Source organism: Neolamprologus brichardi, chromosome 1, assembly GCF_056152115.1.
Source record: "Neolamprologus brichardi isolate AB-2024 chromosome 1, ASM5615211v1, whole genome shotgun sequence".
Classification (NCBI taxonomy): domain Eukaryota; kingdom Metazoa; phylum Chordata; class Actinopteri; order Cichliformes; family Cichlidae; genus Neolamprologus; species Neolamprologus brichardi.
In genome coordinates, this window is record NC_142104.1 from 4,870,001 (window position 1) to 4,883,188 (window position 13,188).

The 13,188-nt window shown below is 36.6% G+C and overlaps 1 protein-coding gene across 1 annotated transcript; it reads right to left on the minus strand.

Annotated features, from left to right (window-relative positions):
• Positions 1-3,150: 3,150 nt before the first annotated feature.
• On the minus strand, positions 3,151-12,601 carry LOC148106277 (adhesion G protein-coupled receptor G1-like). The gene is made up of 12 exons (XM_087843844.1): positions 12,549-12,601; positions 11,924-12,068; positions 11,320-11,439; positions 9,784-9,891; positions 9,595-9,640; positions 9,323-9,417; positions 7,022-7,155; positions 6,436-6,704; positions 4,753-4,849; positions 4,315-4,444; positions 3,739-3,895; positions 3,151-3,319 (listed from the first exon to the last, which is right to left on the minus strand). Exons 1-12 carry the CDS (start codon positions 12,599-12,601, stop codon positions 3,195-3,197), a joined length of 1,479 nt encoding a protein of 492 aa, XP_087699970.1. The 3' UTR covers positions 3,151-3,194.
• Positions 12,602-13,188: the final 587 nt, after the last annotated feature.

Here is a 13,188-nt window from a genome sequence, read left to right on the forward strand (position 1 = left end):
TGATTCCATATTAGATTCTTGATGAATGTGCGTTGTTGTTATTCAGCCTGTTTCTATGTGACCCTTTTTAACTTTGCGCACCTGCCCCTTCAAACATCTCTGCAATAGTGATGTGTCGGTCACTAACGAAATGGCTCTTAGAGCCGGATCTTTGACGTGAACGACGCGAGCCGGCTCCGATTTTTTTTTCCTTCTCTCACCCTCTCTCTCGCACTTCTTTTCCGCTTCACTCCGCACCTAGGAAAATTAAGTGGAAGAATAAAGAATCACTTAATGAGAGAAATAAAATAAAAAAGAAAAGAGAAGGAATGTAAGAGAGGATGACTGCATTCCCTTTTAAATTAATGAAAAGAAGAAGACCAGCAAAAAGGCAAAAGGAAAAGGGAGCAGAAACTAAAGATACTGATACTGAAGGTGTGAAAGGGGGGCATGATGAAGGTGGGAATAATACCTATTTGTGATGGAGAGCAATACAGCAATGACCAGGGCACAAATTGAAAGACTACAGCCAGTTATAGTAATGTATGATAAAATCTTCTGGTCTTTAAGTGAGATGGAAGTATGCACCTGAGGAGAATACAGACACATTGTTACAGTTAGTGATGCAGCATGGATAAATGGTTGTAAAGCCCCTTTTTATCATGAAACAGGTAAATCCTACCATGATCACAGCAAAGTATGTGAAGTGGTCACAGGAACAGGTAACATTACCCTGACCACGTGTCCACAGGGTAAGGCAGCCCTCCTTACTGAAATCTGGTAAGTCAAACAAACAGGACCATTATGTATGAGTTGCTGTGATAGCTGAATGACATCACCACAAACTCCTGATGCTGAGTGAAACCACAATTGAGAAACACAAACAATGTGTTATAGATTACTATATTATAGATTACTATTGAATAGTGATGCTTGGTTACTTACTCTTTGCTGTGAAATTTAAAAACTGGCAGGATGGCTCTTGGGTTTACTTAAAGTAAGAAAGTGAACAGTAGCTCTTTGGAGAATGTGTTTCTACCACCTGTGTTTATGGAAACCCAACTGAACCTTGTCCTATAATAATGTAATAATAAAATAATATTAGTAGATGGGAATAAAAACTTCATTCAGTCTCTATTTAAAACAGTTCTAATGAAAAACCAGGGTCCACTTGAAAGGTGTCCTTACTGAAGTCGCTGGTGAGTGCATATCTTTTTTCTAACCTTTATAGATAAAATTATAATATATCCCCCCAAAAATTGCTTCTGTTCATCTGAATGTAACATTTTCAGTGGTACAAACTTTTCATCATTCATCAAAGTGACTTCTTCAGCCCAGATTGAAGAAGGTTTCCCGAACGTTACGAAGAGAACATTCTCATAAGGAAAAAAACCAGCACCACTGACCAAAAATGGGCTGTGAGGTTAGTTTCTTGATCACTAATATGCAAATTGTGATGACCACTGATCAGTATCCACTGATCAGTATCCACTGATCAGCAAAAAATGTGGTTAGTTAGGTTGATTGATCAATATCCATACTGATCAGTGGATACTGATCAGTGGTCATCACAATTTGCATATTAGTGATCAAGAAACTAACCTATCAGGTCCTGACTAACCACATTTTTTGCTTCTGTGGAATAGCTGAGGACATCGTTTCTGGTGTCATCTGCAAACTTAATGATGATGTTAAAACCACTGGTAGGTCTGCAGTCGTGGGTGAAGAGGGAGTAGAGGAAAGGGCTCATCACACAGCCTTGTGGTACACCGGTGTTCATCGTGATTGTAGATGAGCAGTGGTTATCCAGCTGGACATGTTGGGGGCAGTTGGTCAGGAAGTCCAGTAACCATTTGCACATGAGGGAACTGATGCCCAGGTCTGTCAGTTTCCTGATGAGTTGTGAGGGGAGGATTGTATTGAATGCTGAAGTCTATAAACAGCATTCTGGTGTATGTGTTGTTGTTGTCCAGGTGTGAGAGGGCAGAATGCAGTGCAATGGAGACTGCATCCTCTGTGCTCCTGTTCTGACGGTATGCAAATTGGTGGGGGTCCAGGGTGGGGGGGGAGACAGGATTTGAAGTGTGCTAGGACTAGCAGCACTTTGTAATGATGGGGGTGAGGGCTACTGGGGGGTAGTCATATAGACACTTATTCCAGTGTTTATAAAAGCTTGACATATACCTTGTGTCACCATGTGTTATAACTTTCAAAGCTGCTACTGTTAAATATCTTGACTCACTCAAACAGCACATCAGTGAGTGCTTTTTCTTCAGCCACCCTTTTCATTCACTACGTGTTTATACACGTCTCTGCATTTAATCATTAGTTATTATGCTCATAGGGAGTCATATGATTGTTGGGCTTTTCTCTGTTTACTGTATTATTGTAGGAGCTTTATTTCTTGGCATCTGGTTACCGTAGGCTGAGTTTAATGTCCGGACAATTTTAGAGTAAGTGATGCTTTTAGAGACCTGAATGTGGTTAAACCAACTCCCTATCATCAACTACACCAATGACCTGAGGCAGAAACACCAATGTGTACAGAAAGAGTATAGTTTAAACTTGGACTATCTTTTGATAAAAGCTATTTACTTTAGCCACTTACATAACTGTCATATTTAAATTTCAGCCTGTTAAAGAAGGTTCTGTCTTTATAACTGCAGTTGGAAATGTTATTTTTACATGTTCAATAGTTCAAAACATCAGGCAGCAATATGACTGCATTCATAAACACAGATTTTAGTGAAATGTGAATGTATGCAACTCACAATGTGTGCAAATAGAGGTTCAAATATACATGATTTTATTGAAAGGATTCATATATTTTATTTTATATATGTGATAAGAAGATATAGGAAAGATATTTCAAATATCACATGAAATAGGATATAAGTATACAGCAAAACACAACAGTGATGGTGTAATCTGCATGACAATATCAAAATTACTCAGGCTACTGAAACCAATGGCAGTTGCTTCACACACAAAATGAATGAAGATGCATCATATCAGCATTTTCCACTTTCACTCCCAGAAGTGCCCTATTTTACACTGGATGTATAGTCTGTTATAATCACAAAGCATCAAACATAACATTTAAATAGTGCCTTTAAAAATTTCACAAATATCACATTCATTTAAATCATTTAAAAATCGGTCGCTGTAAACAACCTAAAGCAGAAATAATAATATCAGACAAAAATCCCAACAACTCAGTTCTTGAGCTGTTCGTTTTTGTCAAGCTTTTTGTTGGGGGAAGTTGCTTCACTGCTTATCTTAGGGGCGGAGCTTTTACCCTTTCTCAGTGACTTCACAAACCACAGGAAGATGAAGAACCCTGCACAGCATACAGGGGGAGAAACGGTGAAATAGGTTTAGGCTGTGTACAAGAAGTACAAATCATGCAAACGAAATTCAACTCTTTCAGACATTACTGTTTCATACAGAGTATATAACAGTAATGTCAAAAGTCTGCTCCAAGTATAAGGATGTATATTAATATTATGCATCACTCATTCAATCCCAACACTGTAACATTCCCAAACTGGCCTATATTAACTGTTTATGAGCATAAACAGGTTTAATAAACCTAAAATAAGACCCCAACATATGATTTTGTAAAAAATACCATATATAGCATAAACAGCAGCCAAATGGCTGTTGTTTAATGCATTGTTACCCTGGCGCTGCATATGCATGTTAAAAATGCCAGCTTTAAAGAAGTGAGATAAATGAATAGGAGCAAACTATACTGACCTTGCAGGGAGTTCAGAGCACAGAAGAGGTAGAGGCCAACGGTGGTCAGGTAACCGAATGAGAAGAAAACCAGGCCCCAGGTAATCCCGAGCAGAACGCTGACACCCAGCAGGGAGCAAATTGCTTTCCTGGCCTGTTTATGGTGAAGCTGCCCAAACTAATTTGTCAAATACACAATGACATATGACACAGCAGGTTATTGACAATCTGAAGTTAACAGAGTTGTGTATGAACAAAAGCTGTTCTTCAGTGTCTAACCAGTATGTCACTTGTTTTTTATAGACAGTGTGTATAAAGTTTTAAATACTGACTTTAAATATTACTGGAATGTAAACAGTTTATATAAAAGCCAATCTGGCTTTTATATAAACTGAGATTGATGTGAACAATCCATCAGTGTTTATTTCCTGTAAAAAGAGTCCTTTAAAAATGAATGAAAATAAAATGAGAAATATCTCATTGTTAATTATTGGTTCTGGCTTATCAAGGGACACAATGTTGTGGAAGGATTTGGAAATTATTGGAAATATCAATGGTTAATGTTCATTTAAAAAAGATTGCAAGAATAACTCATACCTCTTTGTTATACCCAACATTCAAAACACGCTTGACTGTCACTATAAACATGATCATGTTAAAGAGGAACACCATGGCGAACAGTCCAGTAGTAGTGACCGCCTTCACTATTTCATTAGATATATAGCACCTACAAAGAAAGAAAACAGACAGTGATTTCATCTTACCCCTTTATATTTTTGTTGAGTGTATAAAGATGACTCAGTGCCTCAGCGTTGCTTAATATTTTTTTCCACTTGTTAATTTATAGTTATAGTTTATTTATTTATATAGCACATTAGCACATTTAATTACAACAGCAGCGTTGAGCAAAGTGCTGTACAAGACAATTTAAAACATTGAAATATATATTGAATCTCTAATACACATCCAAAACAGTTAATAAGTCAACATTAATTATAATTCCTAATTTTTCACCCTTTAAAAGGTTTTCCTTACATTATAGTGTCACCATGGTTTGACCTGTCTGGAGGGACATGGCCATAAAAGCCTCTGTCTATGATCACCACCACTGACACAATCACTGCAGGAACACCTGAAACACAAGAATCGATTAGTCACTCTGAAGTTTGCTGACTAATAACCAGTGATGCGAATAATGGCATCACAAGTAACGGCGTTACTAACGGCGTAATCTGGGCGCAACAGCTTTCAGCAGCTGTGCGCGCTCCGGCGGATGGCAATCACAATCACTTTTTGGCACAACACCTGGAGCTTACATATATTGTAATATATCTATATCATGGCTAAAGCACTTCTGGATGGATGCAAACTGCATTTCGTTGCCCTGTACCTGTGCATGTGCAATGACAATAAAGTTGAATTCTATTCTATTCTATTCTATTCTATAAGGGGGCAAACTTTCGCATGAGTGCTGCTGTTTGACTAAGGAGGAATAAAGTAATCGTGGTAAGCCAATCATATGACCACTTCAAGATGACAAAGCAACAAGGTGATATATACCAGGTGTGTTGATAGGCCACGTAAAACCAGAGTCATGATAATCAATATATACGCGGCGTTTTTTCCTCAATAGTTTTGTCACGTTTACTGTCTAAGGACAGCGCTAGCAAGCACTCTCTGCTTATGACCAAAAAACAAAACAGAAAACAGCCCGTTCGTGTTTGTGGAAAAATGCACCATATCGACCAATGAAAAATGATATGGCAACATGACACTTGGTTGTTTAGGAAGAGGGGGAAGTTTTAGGAGTGACCACGAGAAAGAGCGAGAGAGAAACAGCAGAAAAAGAGAGAGAGCGAGTTTTGAGATGTGAGAGATTTGTGACGTTTAGCGTGTTTGGAGTGTGTAGTTAATGTGTTGTCTTGTGTGGTTCGTGTGTAGTGTTGTGGATAGCTTTGTGTTGTGTGTCAGAACAATGAGGCGACTGCTGTCTCCAGGTAGAAACAGGAGTGATACACCTGCTGCTGTCAGACCTGCAGGTATCAGGCTGTGATGTTCTCCTTTATAGTGGACAGAAATTATTTTTTGGAGTGGCACAAATAATTTGCGGCATCTTATTGAATGCAGAACAGCTGATTGCTATGTCAACAGTTTGAAATGGGTTTTTTTTTAAAAAAGAGGGTAAAAGGTAAATTGCAGCAGATAACTTTGCTGTTGGCAAAACTTGTGCATAGGATTTTAAAATTGATAATTTATATTTGCATTTAAAGTTCTGAAATATGATTCATTAAACATGTTTGTGGTTGCTGCAGTAAAAAATATAACTTTCTACTCAGATTTTATGTTTTTTTTGTCTGATTTTAGATCAATTGTGTTAATACGGTATGTCAAAATGAAAACATAACTGTAAATTCAGACGTGAGGTTGTGCTGAAAAGAATGATACCAAACAAGGCAAAGTAAATAGTTTTTAAAGGTAAAATGTAGAGGGAAAATCAAAAGTGGTTAAAAATGGCCAATTATACCCCAGAGGGTTTGTTTAAAGTGACTTAATAGTTACTTTTCATGTAATTAATTACTTTTAGGATCTTGTAACTCAGTAACTGAGTCAGTTACATTTTTGAAGAAGTAACTAGTAACTATAATTAATTACTTTTTCAAAGTAACTTGCCCAACACTGCTAATAACCACCGCTTCCTGTTTGAAGGATTCCACTTACCCCATCCCACCACACTGAGTTTGAGAATGTATCTGCTGACAGAAATGTTGAAGATTTTGACTAAGAGAAGGTAGAGGTGGAATCCCTCCAAGGCCATCCAGGTGAAAGTGGCCAACAGGGAGTAGTGAAGGGCAAGAGCCATGTAGAAACAGAGCCAATTGGAGGGGTGTGCTGCCACTGCCTGACTGGGCAGGAAGTGCAGGTTGAGGAGGATCAAGGCAATGACGAGATTGATGTGGATGTTCATAGAAAGATCTTTTCTGAGCGTCCTGTTGGACAGAGAAGAAGGGATTTGTTGTAAATAACTTTCTATCGGTCATATCTTTATCTTTAAATTAAAATTTTACAAAAGAATAAAAAACGATGACCTTTGCAAAACACAGATGGTGGGGAAAAATTGACAAAAAAGGAAAAAAAATGGGAAGGAGCAAAAAAAGAAACACATTGGTGCACAAATGTGCCAGAAAATAGAAGTAAATATATAGTAAATAATAATAAATACAAGGTGGAATTTACTCATTTCAGATCCTGAAAAGGGAAAAAATAATTAGAGTCTGGAAAATACAACCAGAGAAGAATAAATTACCTGTTTGTGATGAAAAGTAAAACGGTGATGACCAGGGCAACAAGAGAAAAGCTACAGCCAATCATTGTAATGTATGATAGTATTTCCATGTCTTTTTTTGAAGTAACAGCACCCCCCCCAGACGAAGCAGGAACCTGTAGAGAAATACATATTCATGTTATCTTGTCACATTATTAGCAGGACGGATATTTTAAGTTTTACTTATCCTGTATATACAAGATATACAAATCCTCAACTTCATGGTACATTTTGATGACATTTAACAGTTTTTAATTCACCAGATGTTTACCTTTACACTCTCTAACTTGTGCTGTTTCTATTTGTTATACATTAGTATTTTTTAATGTAGTTAATAGGTGTTGTTGTAACAATAGGCATTTAAAATTGAATAAGTACTGGCACATTAAATCCGTTCCACCTCGGCTAGTTTTAACACAACACTGTTAATTTTACGTTAATGTATCAGTAATAATAACCTCACAGTAAGTATACTATAAATAATTTAACTTTTAATTCTTTAAAATGAAACTTTTGGGGGTAAATACTTTGCATGGAACTTTACAATTACTCTGTTTTTTCTCTCTTTGTTTTTTTGTGCCATTTCTGCCATCTAGTGGTAGAAGTATGCTGTGGACGTTAGTTACAGTCTTTTGCTTAACAAGAGAGGATTTGTGTACTGTATAATGGTGTATTTCCAACACGTTCTCACTCCCAAAGCGTAACATTTTACGCTAGGTGACAAATCGTCAACATATTACGTTTTCAGCTACCCACCACGTTCCTAAATGACGAACTCGGAAAAATGAGGAAATATGAGAACCGTATGGACTCAATCTACACATGTTCGCTCTTTTTCTGCAAATCGCTTAGAAACACGCTATTTAACATCATTAAAGTCCTGGTTAATATCAGGAAAAAGGTTATGGTTAGGGCTAGGGATAAGGTTAGGTTTAGGGCTGCAATACAGGGCTGGAACATCTATTACTGCGGGAGCGTCATTGCACTGGATTTCAGCTATAACCCGCCGCGTACCATAAGAACGCCGAAGGTCTCCTTTCGCGTTCCTCAGGAACGCCGCGGGATGTGACAAAACGTCGGCATGTTACGCCTCGGGAGTGAGAACGGCCTGGTATTTCTATTAGAGATCGAACGATACCCGTTTTTCATGTGGTATCATATCATGGTATCATACCGATACCAATATCATAAATTTGGATATCTGCCAATACCGATATGAATCCGATATAGTGTGTTTTTTAATCAATAAAAAACAATTTTTTAATATCTTGCTGCATTTTGTATAAGTTCATACTCAAGTTAAAAAAAAAACACTAAAGCTATTCTGTTATACCTGTATGCAAAAAATGCACTGCACCCAAAATATTTCATAGTTCAGCAACACTGATCAATCTAATAAACTTAAACCTATTCCATCCTCCCTATTCTGGTATTTTAAAGAATAAGCAACCTAACTAATAGGGCTCTAAAACTCCCAGCAAAAAAATTTTTTTTTTAAATTGATGGGACAAAAGATCGGCGTTTTGACTAGAGACCGGCCCACCATTATAGGAAAAATCATAAAGCCTTTGAATGAAAGTAAACACAGTGATGTGTTTACTTTCAGTAAACACATCACTGTGTTCAGTGACTAGTACTGAGGACGAAAGATTCAGCATAACGAAAATAAACTTGCCTTAAACTTGGTTTATATCTGACCCAGATAGACTGCAGGTCATACCTTCTTACCTGAAGTTCAGCTCACCTGACACTCAGACCGGCGGCCGCCTCGGCGCTCTCTTCCTCTTGCGTCCCCTTTCCCTCATCCACCTGCTGCCTCCACCACTTGCTAATTTTACTAAATCTGTGGAAGCTCCGCGATAGCCGCCACACGTAGTAACGAATAACGACCCTATCTAAATCCCAGTAACGATTAACACGTTCCTGATTTTGGCATAATAACTAGTTACTGTGCTCGTTACAACAATAATAACGTAGTTACTGTAACACTTTACTTAATAACACGTTAGTCCCAACACTGTTTATAAAGAACACAGGGCTGAATTTAGCAATAGATCTCAAACATGACACTACACATACTACATCCAGAAATGGATCTGCCACCTTTAGAGCAAATTGGATGGAAAATTTTATAGAAACCCAAGATGCAGATAGCAAATGAAGAGATGGATTAACTTCTTTGTGCAATTTTATGACTGTATTTTGTTGAAGAAAGGTTCCTTAGTTCTCAAGATATGGCATGACATTTTGTATACTGAAACACAAAGAAACAAACAATCCTACCATGAGCACACCGAAGTATGTGAGATGGTCACAGGAACAGGTGACATTATTCTGACCACGAGTCCATAGAGTAATGCATCCATCCTCACTAAAAGCTGATACATCAGAAATAGAGATCAGTTATACATATACTGACTTGTTTTTATATCCAAGTCAGAACAGCTCAGCTTTGTGATCTTAAGACAAACCACAAACAACAATGACTGAAGTTTATTTAAAAAAATATTAATGTTTTACATTAGTCTTGGCAGATGTGATGCTTGGTTACTCACTGTTTGTTGAGAAGTTAATGAACTGACACGAGGGTTCTTGGGTGTCCTGTGACACAGAAATATTGCATGTTTAAATACTATATATGCCTACCTTTTTTTTTATTAACTTTTGCTAAACAAAAGATAAAATATATTTAATAATATAATATTGTAAAAGGCACATCTGCAGTAAATGACAACATTAAGTACATTTATGTCCTTGGTTAGGTTTATGGTGATGTTGACACGCTGCTGTAGTCCTGATATGTTCTGGCCCTGCACACTCAGGCCAAACAGTCTTCGGTCATAAATGACAGTCTACAATAAAACACACATTCATCAGTTTGTTTTTTGAGAAAATATTTATTTAAGATTTGTTGTCTATTATGAAATAATTTTAATGTAATTTACATTTTATTAAAAGGTTGTAGTGATTTTTCCCTGGTGTACCAACTTTTCTACATAAAAATATACATAGAAGTGTCTTTAATATATACCGCATTTATATTTTGTGCATTATTGCTAAAGACCTTCAGCACATTTGTGTTTAAATATATAACTCATCCTCTTCCTGTTTGAAAGTTGAACAAATTGATTAACTCTTACTGATTAGAGCAGTTCCCATAGCTGTCTTTTAATGTATTAAATTAAACTAATTTAGTGTTAATAAATAAATGACTAACACTATTTCACTTAATGTTCCTGTGGCAAAACATTCTTTTATGTTTAAAATATGAAGACATTAAACCATAAAGAATATTGTTAAGTCTAAAGTTATTACTCCTTCATGAGACACATCCAATCCATTTATTAAATCATGGAGGCAATAACGTACTGGACACAAAGTTATTTGTACATTGTTACATGTGTTGGACTTTTCATGTACTGCATATATGAATTAATATTTGTAGCTTGGGAGAAATGCTATTATATGGTATAAAGGTATTTTGAATACACAGCAGGGTAAATAATCATTGCAGTTTTAAAACTGTTTCTCCACATGAAGGTATCTGTGCGAGTTAACTCAAAATAAATTGCCATATTTTTGTCACTAGTTTGATGTGCAGAGGCACGGCAGGTTCCAAATAAATCTTTATAAAATCTACGCATCTGTCTTCCTGACATGAACATAAAAACAATCACTTTACTGTTCTGCCAGCAACTCTATCCGATAATTATCATATATTTCCAAATGAAGCTGAGGCTGAGGCACTTTTGGTGTATAAGCAGCTAAATTAAAACAATTGACATGTAATGTGTGTAGAATTGATTTTATTACAATGCAGTGTTTTACTACAGAAAACTATAAGACCTTGGGGCCTTTATGTGGATGTTACTTTAGCTGTTTCCTAGAGGTCTGCACTAAGTAAAAAATCTATTATTTGTCTCCTGCTTTACTTCTGTAATGTCAAGGGTCAATTATGTATATACGCTTATATTTTTGTTTGTTTGTTTGTTTGTTTTTAAATAATGTGACTCGAGCTGAATGGTGGCAGGTTTGAGTGCTCAGATGAAGGTCTGTTATCAAGATAGTGAGACAAAGGTTTCTTAATAATAAATAATGTTAAATGACTGGAAGATAAAATAAATATGGACCAAATGTTTGCCTATTTAAAAAGATTTTTTTTAGTAATGTTACTTGGCTAAAACAAGCTAAATCAACAAACGATAGTAGTTTAATTTACAGTGTAAAATCTATGTCTGTATAAAATTCAAAATTTTGTATAACAGAGTTTAATTTCTGACCCGGTTTGTTTCAGGCCAGTTAATCATGCAGAACACAATCTTGTTTTTTGGTCCAGCTCTCAGTTCACTCGGCAGCTGAACTCTCACTCTGCTGCTGGGAGGAGACTGGCCTGGTTGTACCTGCATATGCATCAACGTGCCAAAAACAGGAAGATGATGTGAATAACAGTAACATTATTCTCAACTTAGCATATATCTAAACGTGCATTCGAAATTTAATGAAAATCCAAAACTGCTCTTCAGCCATTTTAGTCCAAATGATCTCAAATTGCTGGAACTTGAGGAAAGTCATTAAGGTTCACAGACTCCGAAATGCAAAGCAGCAGGAAAGTTTAATCTACAGTATAAAGAACATGTTCAGATATTTCATAGCAAAAGCAATATCAAACAAGCTGTTTTGTGGCTTAGGGACAATAAGGACAAAAGTAACTAAAAATACATGCACATTTGGACATCAATAGGATGTAAACAATCTCAACCATTCCCAGCAGTTTTCAAGACCAAAAATTTAGACAAAACAGATATTGCCAGTTTTGCTGCTAAAAATTGTGAACAGCTTAAAATATCATTGTCACATTACACTATGAAATTATTTTTTAAACACCTGATTATCGCTGGCATAAATGTTGAGGCCTCTAAAGGTACCATTGGGTTTATACTGTAGGGCAACAACTGTGTCAGAAATAATTGATGAACTGGTCTCGCTTATTTCTTCTTCCTCTAGAATCTCTTGCAGCTCCTTAATGGACCTTGTTGAAAAGGATAAGAAAAAAAAATCAGAATGCCACATTCTGATTAAAAATCTTACATTAATTACACACCACAGACCAAAGGTGTCAAAGTCAAGGCCAGCAGGTCAAATCCCAGAAAATAGATTTAGAGTTTGGCAACATGGTGTATTTTACAAAGGTGCAGAAACTAAATCAGGGAAAAGAGTTTGTGAGCAGCATTTTCTAAGAAAGAATATTGTATCCTGTCCTGTTTTTGTTCATATTTATGTTAAAAACACTTTCAGTTTTAATCTGTTCAGTAAATCCTGTTTGCCTGCGAACTAAAGTGTGCTTTGGGTTTTGGCCCCTTGTCTGATTGAGTTTGACACCCCTGCCATAAACCATCTGAAACACATTAACATCTCAACCCTTTTGATTTTGCTCCTATATACATATTTAATCTAACAGTTTTTCAAAATAGAAAACTCAAAAAAAGTTATTTAGAAGGAAAGTGTTTACTTGACAGCGCCATCACAGCTTCTGTTTTTAAAAAAGTTGTTTAAAAGTTCCATACAGCATATGCCACGCTCTGTAAAAATAAATAAATAAATAAATGAATCATATACACATTTTTACAACATTGAGTTTCACTTGAGAACTTTGGTAGCTTCTTAATTACTGTTTTATCCAATCACTAAAATTTGAGTGTGTGTGTGTGTGTGTGTGTGATTAAAATGGCTTAGCACTTTTCCGTGTACTGCCTTCCTGTTTACTGCCACAACAGTTACCTCTACCAGGTTCTGCTACAGTACATGGGGGGGGGGGGTTACTTACTTATAACCTGAGGCATGGAAACATGAGCCTTAAATATTAATAGTAAAGCATCTTACCGTTGCCCTTGCACTTGTCCTTGCAGGAATCCCGACCTGGTGGACCTGGTTTCTTTTTACAGACTGGTGGTGACCTACGACATGCAGAAGGTTGGTGTGACAGGAAAAACACCAGCCAAAAGAGAAGCCACCACTTCATGCTGTGAAGTGCAGAGAATTAATTTAAAACAGTATCTGTGCTTTTACAAACAATAATAGGCTTAGGTTATGGAAGAAGTTCACCCTCCGTCAAAGCAAATACTGCCTGATGAGCTTAAGGTGTTATTAAG